General features: G+C 26.0%; 1 protein-coding gene across 1 annotated transcript; it reads right to left on the reverse strand.

Moving 5' to 3' along the window:
• Positions 1–2132: 2132 nt before the first annotated feature.
• LOC107452039 (Dihydrouridine synthase 1) lies at positions 2133–17433 on the reverse strand (the record flags this gene model as incomplete). Its single annotated transcript, XM_043046383.2, is given in 10 exon segments — positions 2133–2325; positions 3060–3135; positions 5957–6152; positions 8600–8694; positions 9793–9895; positions 11492–11636; positions 12901–13004; positions 15950–16032; positions 16856–16968; positions 17274–17433. Coding segments are annotated over 10 exon segments (1197 nt in total), but the record flags the coding sequence as incomplete, so codon positions are not given.
• Between the last annotated feature and the right edge of the window lie 2189 nt (positions 17434–19622).

Consider the following 19622-nt stretch of genomic DNA (forward strand, 5'->3'; position numbering starts at 1 on the left):
AATTTCATAAAATTGAGAGCAATCACATGTAGGTCTAATACTTACATAACTAAACCTGGCACCATTTTGTCTAACTACTTAAATAAAATTATTAACAATATTATTCTTGGATTATCTCTAATAATTAACTGATTTTTAAATGTATTAAACAAAGTAAAATTAATTCTATTGTGACTTTTGATTTCTAGGATCTTTTAAGGAAATCATATGGAATGGAAAACATATTTTTATTCAAATCGATGGAATACTACAAGAATCTAATTCTCATCTCTCTTAGCTAACTTATTTTTACACTTTTCTGAAAAAAAATTATACTCTTAATATTAAATTTGCCTTTAGATTTATTGATGATCTAATTATCTTTAATTTTCAATATTATAGAATTTTATTAAATAATACTTATCCTAAAGAATTAATCTTGCTTCGTAATCATGACGATAATATTAATTTTAATTTTTTGGATTTGGGTATTAAAATAGAAAATATCTGCTTTATTGTTTAAACGATAAAAGAATTGATTTTAATATAAATAAATTAATTACTTGAAATTCTAATGTCTCTAAAATCATCTAATTAAATACTATTTTTAATCAAATGAATGGAATAAAAAGAATATATAGTAATGTTCATTCATCCAAAAAAACAAATAGACAAACTCTTTCAAAATTTGATTAAAAAAACAATGGATACCCAACTAAAGTAATTAAATTCAACATAAAATTATTAAGTTAATTGTATGTTATTATTAATACATTTGCTAAAAACTTCTTTGTTAACTTTTATTTCTACCAAGTGTGAGTCCAATTCGGGCAAATCCATGGCTAAAAATCTGAGCAAATTGGGCACACAAGTTTCTCTCTCTTTCTTTTTAATATTTTTTTTATAAATGTTCATTTTCTAATATCATTAAAGTTGTATTAAATATCAACCTTATTAATTATAAACTTCTTTAAATTATCCAGTATGATATTATTACCTTGCGCACACATTTCGGGCCAATCCTTGGTAACTAACAAATCAAACATGCTTCAGTACTGCAGTAAGAAAGCACCATAAAATAAAATCACTCTATTTACGCTTTTAACTCTATTTGCGCTTCCGTTTTCATATTTTGTATAATCTGGCAATCTTATTACGAAAATATCTTAAATCGTTCTTGAAAAATTCCGATACATGTAAGTTCATTTGAATATGCTACTCGCTTAATAGATTTCGTTTTTTTTTCTGTATTTTCTTAACATTTCATTTTCTGTTTCTTACGTAAGATATTTTTTACTTAATGCGATCCATTTCGTTTAAATTTTTTTTAGAGCTTCTCACACTATTGTATTGATATATTTTGCTTTGGCTATATTGATACAATATTAGAAAGCACTCCTTTTTGTGGATATAATCGTGTGAGGTGATGAAGAGATTATATATTTTCATTTTATGTTTTCTGCTTCTTAATATATACTTGTTTTAATCTTTTTATATATATTTTTTTTAAATATTTTATTTTAATAATTTTTATTCTTCTCTTTTCATTAATCTATATTTTTACTAATAAATATATATATATATATTAAATTTCTAACATAAGTAGCTAAATTTAAATGAGGTTTCCACTCAATTTCAGAAAAACAATTCCCTGACTTTTCCAGATATACTAAGTAAATTTCAATGAAAATCGAGACCATATTTTCATTAGAAAACTTTGGTTCCTTTATATGTAATGCTAAATATAAGATTTTCAGCATAAAAAAAATTTCATTAAATGAGGATGGATGCCTTTCAGTTTGACTAAAATGTGAAATTTTTATAACAAATATTTGTAATCGATGTTAGAATTCTTTAACTTGAATCTCAATAACTGATTACTGCTACTGACAATTTCAAGACTGGTTATTTTCCAGGTATGATATAAATATATTCCAGGTTTTTGTAAAAAAAAAATTTGAATTTCCCTGACTATGCACTGATTTTTGGAGTTAAAATAAAATTCACTGACAATGCCAGATTTTCCGACCCTTGGGAACCCTGTTTAAATGAGAATTGCACAGATTTTTATTTAAATTAACATCAATAAAATATTAAAACCAGAAATGAAAATGCGATGTTAATCTTATCAGTCACAAATAATTACTAATAGATAGTAACAGCATAAATTTTAATAATAGAATTCATATCAAATATATAAAATTTATGAACAAAAAGCAATTTGTCATAAGCAATCATCTTTAAAATTATCACAGTTAGCTGATTGTACATCAAATTCCTTAGGAAGTTTACAATGTGCTTCCTGATCAGATTTCTCCATCTTCGTTTTGAAACTAAATCTATGTCCTGAAATTAGAAAAAGAAATAAAGTTCTAAAATTCTTTTATTTTTCATGGAAAGAGAAGGAGGTGTTAACATTAACTCAAAAACTTAATAGCAAGAAATAACTTTCTGCTGAGAATTTTTTTATAATGATACTTTACTTAAAGAAGATACAGATCTATAACATGCAGGCTGATTGAAGATACAGATCGATAAAAGATACAGATTAAAAACAAGATCAGATTCATAAAATTGACATCATAAACATTTAGAGAACAATATCACACATTTAAAGTTAGGAATATCCAATAAAAATTCCAAAAAATATAATTCCGTAGACCTGAATCAGAGAACGATCGATCTCCAATTCAGTACCCCCAGAAGTATTGATTTGTTATATATTTGTTTATTTGGTATAAAACAACATTATTTAAAGTGATCAGAATAGATAAAAAAAACTTTTAAAAAGTTTATTTAAATTTTATCACTACAAATAAATTAACAACAATAAAATGTATAAGAGAAATCCATTTCATTGTTACAAACATTTTATTATTTTTTTTAGAAAACTAATCTGATTATAACTTGCAATGTATGATCTGATTTTTCAATTTATTCATCTAATACAGCCTTTAAAAAATAATTTATTGCTGATAGTTGTTTATTAAAAGTATTCATATCATTTTAAATGAACTGTTTAGCAAAAATAGCTTTACAAATAAGTAAATAAATATTAAGCATTCTGTATTACAACAAACCTGAACAATCCAAGTTTTCTTTGAAGGATTTATCTCTGCAGCAAGACTTACAAAGTTGGTATGTGCATTTTGTTCCCTAATATAAAACAACATATAATAAGATTTACTAAATATGGAAATAATAAAAAAATCTTAGATTACATCAATAAATCATTGGTGATAAATGTTTATAATGATTATTAATATCAATATTGGAAACAAACACAAACAGTAAAATGTATAAAAATGTTACCTGAAAAATATTTTACTAATGAAAAATCACTATAAATGTTAAATTGTGAATAATAGTTTCTTTGTAATCTGAAACAAACTGTTTAACATGTCTAATTACTAAAATATTTCAAGATATCTAAACATGTGCACAACAAAAATTTCTCTAATATATAGTAAATTTTAAAAGAAAAAAAAAATTTTTTTAAAAAGCTGTTGTTAAATTAGGAAGAAAAAAATGTCAAATTTAACAAACAAAATTGTTCAACATGACTAAATACTAAAATATAGTGAGGTGAACTTAATAACAAAGAATTCTCTAATAGATAGTAAAATTATAAAACCTTTAGTAAACTTGCAAATATTGCAGTAAAATTAGAAAAGAAACAATGACAATTTTTAAAGGAAACGTCAGAGAAAAAGAAAAAACATCAAGAAATTTTTAAACTAAAGTAACAAAATATTATATGTATCAATAAATTACTAGAAAATATGTTAAAAGAAAAACTTGAACCACTGCAAAAAAGCATTTGTTACGGAAACAAGCATACACAAATAAGTAACTCTGAAATCTCTCTTCATTTTGAAAGTATGATAATCTGATTTAAATACTTAATTTTTAAAATACTAATAAAAGATGGCTATCAACACTAAATCCTTTTCTTTTTTTTATTTTATGCACTTAAATACAAATATATATATACTTTAAGATTTATATCCCAGTGGCAACTTATGAATACTTTAAAGATACAGAAGTTATAATATATTTAATTTTTTTCATTATAAGAGTTGTTAAATAAAACGTTTCCTATTAGCAAACAGTCAATAATGATATGAGTTATATTTAACATCATTTTCACTCTTTAAATTTGTAATGAAATAGACAAATGTGCTTTTATGTGTGAATAGTTTGCTTTTTGAGAACCAGATAAAGATGATATTGGCTGGCATATTATAATAGTAAAGAATAATTTAAGAAAAAAAGACAATAAAGCGTTTTAAATGAAAAATGTTGGGTCTTAAATATTTGTAAATGCTTCAAAGCATACCATTTCGTATAACATATATTAATTAAATAGATCAAGTAAAAATAGTCATGTGCAATCTGAATAAAATAAAAGAATTTTTCTAATTTCATTCTCCTTTTTTTAAGCAATATTCTAGTAAAAGATAATATGAATCAAGTATATTACTTTCTAAAAAGTATAAGTTCAGAAAATTATTTAAAGAAGTATTTAAAGAAGATTAAAATTTTAGAAATACTTATTTTTGATCATTTTTAATCAGAAATAAATGAACCCATACTTTACAGTTATGATTAAAGCTTCAATATATTAATAGTTTATTGTGATGGTTAAGAATAACTTAGGTTTCAAAGTATTTATGGTTACAATAATAAAACTGTTAAATTTTATACTAATTTGAATAAATAAGTACATGAAAATAAAAACAATCAAACACTTGGATTTAAATATTTATGCAATGCAGAACATTCAATAAATGCTTACATTTTTCAAAAAAAATATAATAAAACTGTTATATATCTATTATACTTAAACTTATATGTAATGTACAGGAGTTGATACCACGTTTACAACAATATATTATAGCTGATGAAATTTTCAAACTTATGTGTAGCTCAAAAAACATTAAGTGTAACACAAGTAAGTAGAATATAAGTAAGACTATCAAAAATTAAATAATTTAACCTATATAAGACAATTGAAAGTTTATAAAAACCTAAAGTTATTAAAAGCCACTGTGACAGTGTTATTTAACAAAACAATTATAACACAGATGTGATGCCACAATTGGCATTACATATTTATTTCCTACCTTTTAAAATATCTTTAATTACTTAAGCTTATTTTATTAATAGAATTATATTTCAAATAAATCAAGGACTTAATCTTTTAAAGTGAACATAAAGTATTTATTCTTTTTTTATCGATCAATGTACTTCACTGCCGCGCCTAATCGAAAACAAAAATCCATTTATAACTTTTTATTCTAAAATTTCAAACAGCAAAAATGTTTCAGTTGCATGGTTGTAATAATTCCCATAAATTTGTTGGCGACTCGTGATTGCCAAGGTATTTTTGAACCCAAGGTTGATAGAACTAGGTTGGCTATGTTATATTTTGATAAATCGCCAATTTTGGATCTCCTACTCATGCTTCTCCTGTGTCCATCGGGAACAATTGCATTCACTTTTAATTTCAAATTTGTAGAGACTGGGAGAGCCCTTTTCGGGCCTCCCCAGTCTCAGTTTTCAACGGTCAAAAATGATCTTCTTGCTGCATCATCTTTCGATGTCAGAGAGTATCTGATTTGATCCCTTTAGGGGATTTCCTTTTTTGTATGTTGAATATTTCCATAATGCATTATACCAATTCTGCTTAATAAGTCAAATTTTTACTTAAATAATTTATATTAATTTCCTGGAGATAATCATTTTATTACATCCATAAATTAAGATGTATCAATAAGGCCAAGATAACCCTTGATGAATTTCTCTATTCGACCACTAATGGCGATCACCACCACAACAGCTTTTACCAAAAAAAAATTGTATGATTGAGCTGATGTTAGAGCCACGAATAAAAATGTTTATAACAAAAAAAAATTATGTATAAAATATATTAACAAATATAAAGAAATTGGAAGTAGATTTTAAAAATATTTACTTTTGGATTGGGACAAAGAGAACAAACATCAAAAGCTTTTTTGATAGAAAATTGTTTTCGAGGATTTTTTAACAATTTCTTGAGCTTTTTCTTAGATAATGAGTTATCACAGTTTTGTCGTTTAATGCCACATGGTGCGATCTCATTTTCAGGTGCAGATTTTTCCTTTTTTACCTTCTGAGCAGAGGCAACAGGACTATAACAAACATAACAATAATAACTGATAAAATACAACTTCAATGACTTAATTTTAGAACTTTTTACTACTAATTTATTTATTTTGGTAATGAAAATAAAAGTAAAAATATTAAAAGCAATCACAAAAGCTTTATAAAAAAATAATAACATTATACATCATGCTTTTTAATCAAATTTTAAATGCTGGGGAACCAAACAAGTCAGAATACAAAGAGATAAAAATTAATTTTAAATTATTAAGCAAGTTCATACAATATTTACAAATAAACAAAACAAAAATTAGAACATATTTTATAAGATAAAGTTGTTGTGGTTAAACATATTTTTAAACATATTTCATGTACATCAAATACATTCATTACACTGGCTAATTTGACATGACATTAATTCCAGATTTCCTCTTTATAGCGATGTTAAAATTTGATCATTAGTTCAAAACTTTAAATATAGTTTTGGCTCATTTTTAGTCTTTTTCAGGGAAAATCAGACAATTTTACTGGTCTTAAACGTATTAAAAAGTTTGCTCCTCAATTAGTTTAAAAATAAAACATTTTGTAAAGAGCTAAGATAATTCAAGCAAACAGCAAATAACGAATAGCAAATAAATATTAAACATATGGATCAATATAGTGATGTGTCATATTTTTTTCCTTAAGCGCCATCTTCACAAACTACTCCTTAATATTGTTTATACATTATACTTTACAGAATTTCCATTTAATAACAGCACAATACACAGAAGCATCTTATTAACAACATAGTTTGTGGTAATATTTACATAAACATTATCCTAAACAATGTGGCAAATATGAGGCTTTTTATTACAGTTGAGCCCCCATCGTATATTATTCCTTTTTTACATCACGGGAAGGGTGGTTAAAGGAAGTTTGGTAGCTTTTGTAAAATTTGTTAGAAGAATTTTACAGCAAGTTTCAACCTTGGAATGATCCCATCATTTAAAGAATGGTACACTAAACAACTGGTTAGGCAATGTTTTCCTTTTTGGGATTCTGGCGAGCTGAGACACGCTTCTCGACAAAAATAAATGCTTTGTAAGCTCTGAATTTGATATCTAAAACCTTGGATAGTGTCGACTAAAATGCATTATAAATGGATTTAATAAATCTTTTAGGAATTAATTGCTTTTTAGTATCCAAAAAGAACTTCCGGCCTTTGGAACAAAATTTCATGTCTGAAGATCTTCAGAAATCGATGGCATGTATACTGATTGCCACACATATCCCATTATTTTTCAATTGCTCTATTATCTGCTCCTGGTGATCGTGAGCACAAAAACTATTATATCTCATTTAAAAGCACAAAAACTCTAAAATATTTGCAAATGTAAAACATAAAGCAAATATGTAAACAATAGTAAGTATTGAGAGCAATATTATTCAAATTGTATCTAATAGCAAAATCATGTAAAGAGTACGCATTTTTCTAGCAGTTCATCTTGTGTCAATCTGTGAAAAATAAACTTGAAGTTTTTTAAGCTGTTTTAACATTATCCCACACTGTGGCGAGGTTGCTGCTCTGTGCATGCAGCGCCCAGCCTACATCAACCAGGGTTTTCCCTGGAGTTGCTTTTGCCTCTCTCGCCCATTATTCCGACATGCTGCCATTGATCGTCACCAAGCCTACCCTTGTGAATCCTCTTTTTTCTGGGGCGGGACGGGGTTAAGCTTTGATTATCCAACTCCGTGTGTTTTTTAACCCTAGCCCGACAGAAAATGTTAAATCAGATTTCCACTGTACATTGAGACGTGATAGCTTATTGATTAGAAGAACTATACTGCCATTGCAAAGAACTGGAGTTCAATCTTCAGTAGCAATCTGAAGCCAAGTTATCATCAGATTGATGGGGATCAGCCTGTCTGGAACGTAAAGGTGGCTCCTGTTTAATACAGACCACATTGTGATAATCATGCTAATTTCATAAAATTGTGGAGACTTAACCTCCATTATGCTCCTGCCCACAATGTGCTGCTGCAGGAATACTTTATTTTTATCATTATATTGTTTTAAGCTTTTCAAATATAAGATGTATTCATAAATGTTTACTTTGTTGTTATAGAAACTAGTACATCATAAAAATATAATAACTTCCAGTTAAATTTATTATATTATTATTTAAACCACTTAACCAATCCAGAGTTCAAGTTTATTGTAATTCTTAACTTCTTAAGATCAAAATAAGCCAACAAAAAAAAATTTATGAAAGTAATTCCATAATTTGGCAATTTTAAAACTTTTTTTCCAAAAATAAGAATAATGATTTAACTTTTACTAGTCAGTAAGAACTTTTAGGCATAAATAAGTAACTCTGAAAGTATTTGCTGAAAATTAAATTAAAATATCTTGTGTAAAATAAAATTAAGTATATTTTATAAATAAAATTTGTTTAGCGTAAAATGGTAGAAGTATACTTTTCAAAGCACATACTCTGGCCTCACGTATGGCTGGCAAATCCAAGGTGGATCTGGTAAACCATAATCTTTCAAACAATTTGTGTGATTTTCACTGTTCTTCAAAAAATTCTAAAATTATAAAGTTTGAAAAAATATTACAGTCAGAACTAAAATTCTATACAATAATGAACTTACATCATGTAACTCACAACACAAACTTTCAACAAATACTTAGTAATTCAATTTTTTTCAAAGGTTTTCTTTTTAATATTTATAATTCTATACAATACTAAGATTTAAATTTATTATACTTAATAACCAAACACAAAAAATTATGTTAATTTTTGTCCTTCAATAAAATTGCCTTTTTATTAATCAATTTTATTTAGATAATAGAGAATAAAAAAATATACTAAATTTTTTTTTAACACTATGGTTGCAACTAATGGTTCTTATTAGTTAGTAATAATTCTATTATTAAACTTATTAGTTAGCTTCCATCATAATTTGTTTGACAGAAACATAGAAAATACAAAAATAACCATGTTTTTTATTTGAAATTTAAAAATCCACATATTAGTGATATACACTTATTTAAATTTAGCTACCCAGAATAAATTAATATAATCAATTTTATCCAAGGATTTTCATATGAATGGAAGTTAGAATGGAAATATATTTTAATTTTTTTTAACTAATTACATAATAGGCATCCAAATTTTAAAAAAAAACATTAATTTTATTTAAATTAAATAATACTCAATAGATTTTTTAAAAAATTTCCAACAAGTTGGCATGCTTGAACTTGGCAGAAGAAATTTCCAAAAAAAATTAAAGATTATATGTTATCCATGTTATTCTAATCTATCTATGTTACATTCCTGCCAGTGGAGAGAAAAAAATTAAAACTCAGACATTTCAGATATCATTTTCATCTTTTTAATAAAAAATTTCATATTTTTAACTAATAAAAAAAAAACTTTCACTTTAAAAATGCTTCAAAATAATGAAGAGAAACGAATAATTCTAAAATTGATCCTTATAATTTGATGAAAATTAAAACCTTTATAAAACATGTTTACATAAAATAAATCATAGCCTAAAGTATTTGTTCATTCTATTTCAACTAAAAACCTATGATTGGAAATAAAATAAGAATACAAGCAATAGAAAATACAAGCAAACTACTATTACTAATAAATTAAATAAAAAAATATATAATGCTACCTCATATTTGTCTTTCAATTCAATGACAGCTATTCTAAACTCTTCAATACAATTAGCAACAGCTACTTTTTGCCTAATATTTTTATTTTCATCCAATAACAAGCTATTGAGAGTGGAAAAAAATTCTTTAATATCAATTGCTATAACAGATGGATAGTTTTTATAGAAATATAAAATGTGAGAATCTCTAAAAAATCTAGTTAAAAGCTGAGTATAAACCGAAAGAGGCCAATTAAAAAAGAGAGAGAGAGATAAACCAAAGTAATATTTTTGGTAAAAGCATGAAGAGAAGAAATATAACCAAATGAGTTTGCAGAGATGCCACCTTTCCAAACTAGCTATCAGTAATCAAAAATACAATAATACAGTTAGCAATTAAGTAATTCAAAAGAAATCAATTTTAAGATGCATATACGTACTACTGTTGAGGTATATAATACATATTAAGAAAATAATGCAGGATTTTTTCTAGTAAATAAAAAGTAACACTTAGATCAAGGACTAAATTAAAAATCATACAATACTGAAATTTTGAAATTCATTCATAAAATGGTAAAATTAAATAGATTACTTGGTATCAATGATCTAATTTTTAGTTAAATTAGAACTATCCCCTATTGCCTTTTTATCATCCTGTATTTGAACCAATAAAAAATATGGCACGTAGTATTTCATAAATGAGTTTATGTTCATTCACTTATCTTTAAGGAGAGAAGATTAATAAATAGTTTTTGAAATAGCTTTTTGACAAAATAGCGTTTTGAAAAAGGCAAATTAGATTTCTTTGGGAAGTTTTTATTTATTGTTTCCATAAAATTATTTAAGTTTTGTTTATAGTTTTAGAAATTGTTTAAGTGCACAAAAAAATTTTCCTAGATGCATTGCAGGCTGTTAAGGAAAAACTCGTGGCAGTAAAAGGGGGAAATCAAACTTGTTTTAAAGAGATTATAACGGAAATTTTAAAAAAATAATTTTTTCAATAAACCTTTTAGTATAGTTATCAGATAACAATAATTGTTTATGCATTAAGAGCTGCTTCTTTAAACAACAAGGTATGAGAAATTTAATTAGATGTGCTCTATCAGTAAGAAATTATGTCATAAGAAGCGTCTTTATCTGTAGGATTATTACATAAAAATAAAGATTATTGTTCCTTTCGAATAAAGCAAAAAAAATTACAAATCTGAATAATTTATTTATTATTAAGCTTTTTCTTCTTTTCAAAAACATGTCGTGACAGCTCTCAAAATATTTTGCACCTTAAAAAAATTGTTTTTGCAAATTTTTTTTTTCAAATTTTAGCAATAAAATTTGTATTTAAAGCATTAAAAACATAATTAGTTAAAATACAGAATACAAATTAACTAAAACTATTAATTACAGATTTAATTAAAATATCAAATAATAAAATTTTTACTTCACAAACAAACAAATACATTTTATCTCAAAAATATGAGTTATGACCCACATATTGCAAAAGATTTGCATCACTGTACCAATATTCATTGTACCAAAATTTGAATCACTTTCTGTACAGGATGCACATTTTCAGAAACTTTACATTTAATGGAAACACCACAAGGTTAAAGACCTTGTTATGCAGTGAGGTTAATTGAGTCCTTATATTCATAACAACTACTATACAATATAACAGTGATATCGGATATAAAAATTTTGAAAGCAAAACATTTCTACTAACCAATGATGACATAATTTAAACAAATGTCCACGTACATATGAAGTTGGACAAGGATAAAGTTTGACGAGCTCTAAGTATTCCAAAGCCATTTCCCACACTGTTGGAGCCAAACCTCTAAATAAAGCTGGATTGTGTAAGCTGCCCTCTATAAAAAAAATTAAGCAAATGGAATAAATAAAAATTTAAGAGCTGAAAAATAAACAATTAACCTTAAAATATTTGTGAAAATCTGAATCACTTTCATCATACAATTGAATCAATCACACAATTGAATTACTCATTTGAATCACATTCATAAATATATACTATGTTATTCAGATTCTGTCACATCAATTATGAAGAAATATTTTTAAAGTTATGCAGATAATGCAGTGAAATTATGAAATAACTAAATCAAAAAAAAAAATCACTAAATTTTAAATTTAAGAAATAATGTATCTTTTCCAAGTTACAAGCAAAAGAGAAAATCAGAAAAAAAACTACATTATTTGAAAAATACTATAGGTAGGCTTGAAATTCTGGAAACTATATCCTTGATTTGTAAATAATTAACTATAACAAAGTAACATTTTCTCCTAATTTATAATATACTACAGTAGTTTGTAACACAGAAGTACTCATATAGATTTTTGTATCGGTTTTAAAAACGTCTCTAAATCATAATCTAATTATACCAGAACACGAACATTATAATCTTTGAGGAACATTCAAATCATAATGACAAATTATTATTTCCTGAATCAATAATTGATTGTGCTATAAGTAACACAATAAAATTAATTTGAGATAAACATGCATAGAAACAAAATTTAATATAAAAAATTAAAAAATATATGGACTACTCTGAATAATTTTCATTTTTGTAAAAAAATTGTGTTATTCCAATTATAATCAAAATTATTTCTATGAATTTTGAATAAGTTTTAATTACACAATGCATTATTCAAAGCAATTTTAAAAAAAACTTTCATTTTAATATATCATTAGAAAATAACAGTTAAAATAACTTTTTTTTTAATTTTATAAACTAAAAATTCAAATCACATAACATGATTTAACACAACTTACAAAGCTGGTTCTTAATATATATTTTTAAAATAGCATTTAAAAAAAAAATTTCAATTTTTTTAAACTGAAAAAGTGTTTAAACACATTATGATTCAACAAATCTTAAAACAATGCTATTTTTCATATATATTTTGAAAATTACATTTAAAAAAACTTTTTTTTTTCAAATTTTATAAATTGTTTCATAACACGTTACAACAATGCTGATTCTCCAACATACTTTAAAAATTTAAATAAAAAAACTTTAGAGTAAATAACTATTTTAATTTAACTAAGAATTCATATAGTTATATAGTTACAAAATAAAATAAGACTTCAGCACTGTCAGACTCAGCACTTACCAGCAATCATAACTCCATCAACACCAGTTTCTATCAAGCACCTATGAACATCTGAAAGGTACTGTATGTTGCCATTAGCAAATATTGGTATTCTTAAATTTTGCCTAAAAAAAGTTTCAATTTTAAAAATTTTGTTAAATAAATAAATGAAGAAGGCAAAGTGTAGTTACTTAAAAAAAGAATATCAAGTAAATATATAATGCTTGAAACTAAATTCTGTATTCAGGCAGCAAAAAAATGAATATGATTAAGTTAGCAAACACACAAAAAGAAACTTTTAACCCTCTAATTACTGTACAAATTTTGATTTAAGAAAATTTCTCATACAGTGTCTCTGTCAATCAAATTGAAGCTATGCTTAACGAAAATTTTCATCATCATCATCATAGTTGGCCAAACAGCCCAATGTGAGCCAATGCCTTCCTTTGAAGATTTCTCCATGACGACTTCCAGTGGGTCTAAAAAGTAGTATCTTTTCTATTGTATTGTCATCACTCATTCGAATCACGTGGGCGATCCAATTCATTCTATTTATTTTTATGTATTTAATGATATCAGATTGTTTATAAATCTTGTACAGTTCAAAGTTAAACCTCCTTCTCCAGTTATTGTTTACATTTACACCACCAAGTATACTCCGCAAAATCTTTCTCTCAAATATTGCGATACAATTTTCCTCCAGTTTTGTTATTGTCCAAGCTTCAGAAGCATGTGTCAAGACTGGCCAGACAAGAGTTTTGCAGATTAAGAACTTTGTTTTCCTAGAAAGAAACCTAGATTTAATAAATCTTCTCAGCCCAGAGACAGCCCTATTCACCAGATAGTCAGTTTTTTATTTCAGGAGTCAAAGATAATAATTGATCCTAAGTAATTAAAACTTCTCACTGTTTCAAATCTATAAGAATTTATTTCAAGATAGGGGTCTGGGACTCTGTTTCTTGAAAATAACATATATTTTGCTTTCTCTACATTTATGACTAAGCCCATTTGCTTTGCAGCCACCTCAAGGGCAAGAAATGCCTCTTTCAGGGTAGGAAGGGAACGAGCAATTATATCGACATCACCAGCATATGCAAGTAGTTGCACTGATCTACTAAAAATGTGACCACTGGTATTGATGTTTGAATCACGAATAACTCTCTCAAGTGCAATATTAAAAAGAAGACAGGAGAGAGAACCTCCTTGTCGAACACCTGTGAATGTGTCAAGATTTTCTAAGTGCAATATTAAAAAGAAGACAGGAGAGAGAATCTCCTTGACAAACACCTGTGAATGTGTCAAGATTTTCTGACAGAGACCCCAGAAACTTAATCTTACACTTTGTATCTTTCAATGTAAGTCTCGTCAATTTAATGAGTTATGAAGGTATTTTAAAAGTACTCATTGTTTCAAAAAGATAATTTCTATTGATACTATCAAAAGCAGCCTTGAAATCAATAAAAAAATTATGTGTTTCAATGTTAAATTCCATTGATTTCTCAAAAATCTGACGTAGACAAAATATCTGATCTTTAGTTGATTTTCCAGCACGAAATCCACATTGATATTTTCCTATTTGTGAGTCAATAAATGGCAACAACCTGAGATATAAAATTCTAAATAGAATTTTATACAAAGAAGACTAATGCCACAATAGTTGGCACAGGTCATAGGATCTCCTTTCTTGTGAATTGGGCACAAAATGCTAATATTCCAATCCGTTGGCATACTCTCAGAGTGCCAGATGTCAGTAATAAGTTCAAATAAATTTCTCAATAAGGTAGGTTCACAATGTTTTAGTAGTTCTGCTGAAATAAGATCATGTCCCGAAGCCTTCTTTATCTTCAAATTTTTAATTGCAGCCCTGATCTCCTCAATAGTTGGAGCCTCAACTTCGATGTCATTTATGAATTCAGGCACAATTATTTCAACATCGTCACAATTTTTATTAAGAAGTTCTTTAAAATGTTCATGCCATCGTTTTAAAATGACTTGCTTATCAGTAATAATTTCACCAAATTTGTTTTTCCATAGATTAGAGGTTTGCTTAAAGTCCAATCGACTGCGGTTTATTTTTCCATAGAATGCTTTGCATTCATTAATGGATTTCAGATGTTCAACATCTCTAAACAATTCTTCATCAAAGACCCTTTTCTTTTGCCTAAAGAGTTTCTTCACCTCTTTTCTGTGTCTATGGTATTCCTCTGCACTATTTCTTGTGTGTGCTTGTATCATATGTTTACATGCAACATTCTTTTTATCATTAGCAATGGCACAATCAATATCATACCAATCCTTACCCTGTTTCTTAGTTACTTTACCAATCACGTTATCGGCAGCGTTACAGATACTATCTTTTATACATTTCCCTTTATTTTTCACAGTACCATCATAATTCTTTAAATTCAACTGTTCCTTTACTTTTTTGTAATATTCAAGTTTATATCCTTGTAATATATAATAAGTAAATATATAATCCTCGAAACTAAATCCTGTATTCAGGCAGCAAAAAAATTAATATGATTAAGTTAGCAAACCCACAAAAAGAAACTTTGGAAAAGAAGAGAAAAGAAAAGAAACCCTCTAATTACTGTAGAAGTTTTGATTAAAAAAAATTTCACATACAGTATCTCTGCCAATCAAATTGAAGCAATGCTGAACAAAAATTTTAAGCTCAGTTAATTTCAAAAATAAATTTTATTTTTAAATAATTGAAAAAAAATTAAAAAGTATACAAATGACTTAAATTTTTAAAGAACAAAAAAAAACTTTAAAGTACATAAAGAACGGGAAAAGTAAAAAAAGTAGAATTCTTTACAAATATTGTAATGAATTTTTTTCCCTAAAAATTATACCAAAAAAATAATAAAATAAATCTTGTGATCTGTATCATTTAGTATGAAAATTAAAAACAGGTTAAATATTCAATAAAATAAATAAAAAATAGATACATCTAATTTCTCTCTTATTAAGAATGTAATAAATGGCTTTAAATAAAAGACTTAATGTTGTAAAAGAATGTAAAAATACATTTGCTATAGCATTTCTAATAAATAAAAAAAATTATTACTTAACAGCTTTGATATGTTCCCAGCTAGCCAATCCTGTTAATGGACCTTTTTGTTCCCTCGTACGACCATGAACTGTAAGAAGCTGAAATAAATAATTATATCTGAATAAAGATTGAATAAATATTTTAAATGTAAAAAATGAACTCCTTAGCATCTTTAAACCAACATCTTATAATAACTCACTTAATGTTCAAAAAACATTGCGGCTGAATACAGTTTATTATAAAAATGAATAAAACATACTTTATTAAATTGATTGCACAAAAATATTAACTATTACGAATATACAAACATAAATCTGTTACACTAAAAATCATTATGAATATAATTGGTTTCAACAAACAGCTTAACTAATCTACAAATTAATAAATACATTCTAAAAACAAAACTAAGATAATTTAGTTTAAAGTTTATAAAAAGATCATAGTAATTTAAATAATTTTTGAAGTTTAAATGTTTAAAAAATCCTTAAGTTTAAACCCAATTGTATTTTGTGATTTTATATATTTTGGAACAATTTACATTCTAATTCAATTTTTTAATACATTTCACTCTATGAATTTAAATTTTGCAGGTAAATAAAAAAATTATGAAAAAATTATAAGTTTAAGATAGAAAACATTGCAGAGAAAAATAAGCAATCATCTTTAGATCCTTAAATAACATGAACTCTTCTCCAAAACAATTTGTATCATAATCTATACATTGAGATTTTGTAAAAGATATTGAAAAAATTTAAAGTAATTGTTTGATATACATTTTAAGAATTTAATTAATTTTTAAGCACAACACATTTCTAAAACTTTAAACACAGTAGAAGTATAAATTGACAAGATTTAATATTTAAAAGATTAAAAAGTATAAAATAGGGTAAAAAAAAAAAGGAAATTAAGAGAGTTACTAACCTGACACCCAGCTTTTTCCAACATTTGAGCATACTTTATAGTCCTTTCAACATCTTTAAAGACTCTAATCTTACAAGTTATTGGTATTTTTGCTTCTTTTGAAGCTCTGGAAACTGCAAAAGAAAATTTAGAAGAAGTTTTAAAATAATTTTATAAGTACTTTTTAAAACAATTCTGTATGCAAATAAGTCTTGCCACAATAATTTTAGTACTTTTTTCATTGTCAAGATAAAAAAATATTTATTCAACCCAGCTTCAGATCAATGGATAGACCTGCTTGTCTGGGGGGTAAAGAACAGTGAACAATAATGACCGCAATGCAACCATCATGATATTGATCATGAAATTAGTAGGCTTTGTCTGCACAAGCCTAGTTTTGTGATTTACCTAACTGTTAGTAAAGAATAAGTGCACATACCCATATTTGCAAGCAATTCCCATTCCTCTTGTAGAAAAGAACCATAATGACCACGGCGAGCTATAGCTTGTGGGCATCCTATATTTAAATCTACTGCTTCACAATGTCCCACACAAAGCTTGCAAGCTTCCACAAATGTATCAGCATCATTTGCGCAAAACTAAAAACAAATATAATTTTTAATACATTAGATCTAATATTTTCATGTATTTTAACTTAAAATTTCATATATTTTAGCAACATTTTAATTTAAAAAAATTGGAAATAAGTGAAAAATAATTTTATATTGTGTTTAATTTCTCTCCTTGAATAAAAAGCATAGTTGCATGATGGAGTGGCTTTTCAATTATTCTTTGAAAATTTACAAATTGAGTTCTAATTTCAACCCAAGAGTAAAAAAATATTAACGTGGACTACAAGCAAGAAATCAATAACTCAAGAACATTTTTAAAATTAAATATCTACATCTAGCCTATACACTCCTTATTATGATCCTTCATTGTAACAAGTGATGTGTTAAATCCTATTTCGTTTCAAATAAATGCATTGATATTTTATTGTAAGCTATAGTGTCTGAATTTACCATCCATTCCAATATAAACATCGAAAAAAAAAAATTTAATTCAGAAAAATTTGTCAATTATGTACTGAAAAAAAAGTATAAAAACTCCTATCAACAGTGGTGATTGTGGGCCAAACTCAAAAATCATGCAAATTTCTTGAGTAAAATCATTCAAAAAATTAATATCTTTGTAAATTTAAATCATTGAAATTTTCAAAACATGATATTCTAAATGAATTATACGCAGCATAATTTAAATAAATAATTATGTGTAAGTTTACTTTTATCTCTAATCACATTTATTATTCTATCAGAAAAAATATTTACAAATGAAAGAGATGCCAAGTATAAATTCTAGTTCTAATATTTTTAAATAAAATACACAAGAATTTTTATAAAAAAATGTGATCGATGATTTTTTGAAATTTCGGGACTTTGGATTTCCCGAAACTTTCGGATCACAGTTAGCAAAAAATATGGAAATCTGGATTTTTTTCGGAGCACAATCACCCCTGTATCAATTTCGATTAGAAATTAAACTAAAATATTACACCATTTAAATTGTATAATAAAGCACTGAGTAGAAGGTGCAGAAATGTCTTCAACTTTAAAAATAAATTAAATTAAGATATTAAACCAACTATATGCTATTGTAATATATTTTATAAAGAAATGGCAAAAATATTTATCACCTTTAAGAACAAATTAATGTAAAATCTCCATACAGTAATGTACGGTGAGTAAGGAGCAGAAACTATCAGCCAAAACAATAAAATAAACTAAGGTGTTACACCATTTATGAAAATCTGCATAGTCCACACACATTCATTAGTTTCGAAATAATGATACCTCAACTGACTTTTTCCAAAGGGAAACAATAAATAAATAAATTATATTTTCTTTCTTGAAACAATTTACTTAGCTATAGTAAATCAACTTTGTTTGCTTAAACATGTAAATATCCACTTAAAAAGCATGCAAAATATATAATTAAGATTAAAAAGAAATATAATTTTTTTTGTATGTTTTTCATATAAAATTTTTGGCAGAGAATATTAAACATGCTTTTAGAAAAAGCTAAAAAATTCTTTGTTTTTAATGGAGAATATCATTACATAAATTTGTAACACAAATATGAAGAAAATTTTCTTTTTAATTAAGACCATTATTTTTTATACATACAGTCTCATTTATATTTAATAGGATGAAAATATCTATTACTGTCAGCATAATTCAAAATTTCTGAAATGACGCAGAATCATTGATTTTAATTATTTTGATAAAAGAATGAATTAACAAAGGGTCTTCAAAAAATATATATATATATTTTTTGGGGAAAGAAAGTTTAAGATAAGGAAGAGAATATTTTTAGATTTCGCTGAAAAAAATTGCTGCATTTTAAAAAACGGTACTTTGGGATTATCCCATTGACCATTTTCGCCAAAAAGTAGCTTCTGCACCAAAACACCAAATTTTAACACATTTACTGAGTAATCCTTGAGTAAACAGGTTAGTTTTCCTTAGCGTGTTGAAATATACTGTTCATTTTACTCCACTGCAAAATAATTAGAATCTGCCTAGCGTCGAATGCACAAGAATAATTGTTTGTTTGTGCTTTAAAAGCTATCAAGGATTTTTGGTCGCCGAAATCATTTATAATAATATATATGGTTAAATTCAAGTGTAATTCAATGTGAAATTATAAAAATAAAAAAAATAGAGGCTTTTACTCTGTTTTGGTTCTTTTTATTACACTTTTTTATTATGTACTAGCCGCCTAAGGCGGC

The sequence above is a fragment of the Parasteatoda tepidariorum genome, chromosome 3 (assembly GCF_043381705.1).
Source record: "Parasteatoda tepidariorum isolate YZ-2023 chromosome 3, CAS_Ptep_4.0, whole genome shotgun sequence".
In the NCBI taxonomy this organism is placed as follows: Eukaryota; Metazoa; Arthropoda; class Arachnida; order Araneae; family Theridiidae; genus Parasteatoda; species Parasteatoda tepidariorum.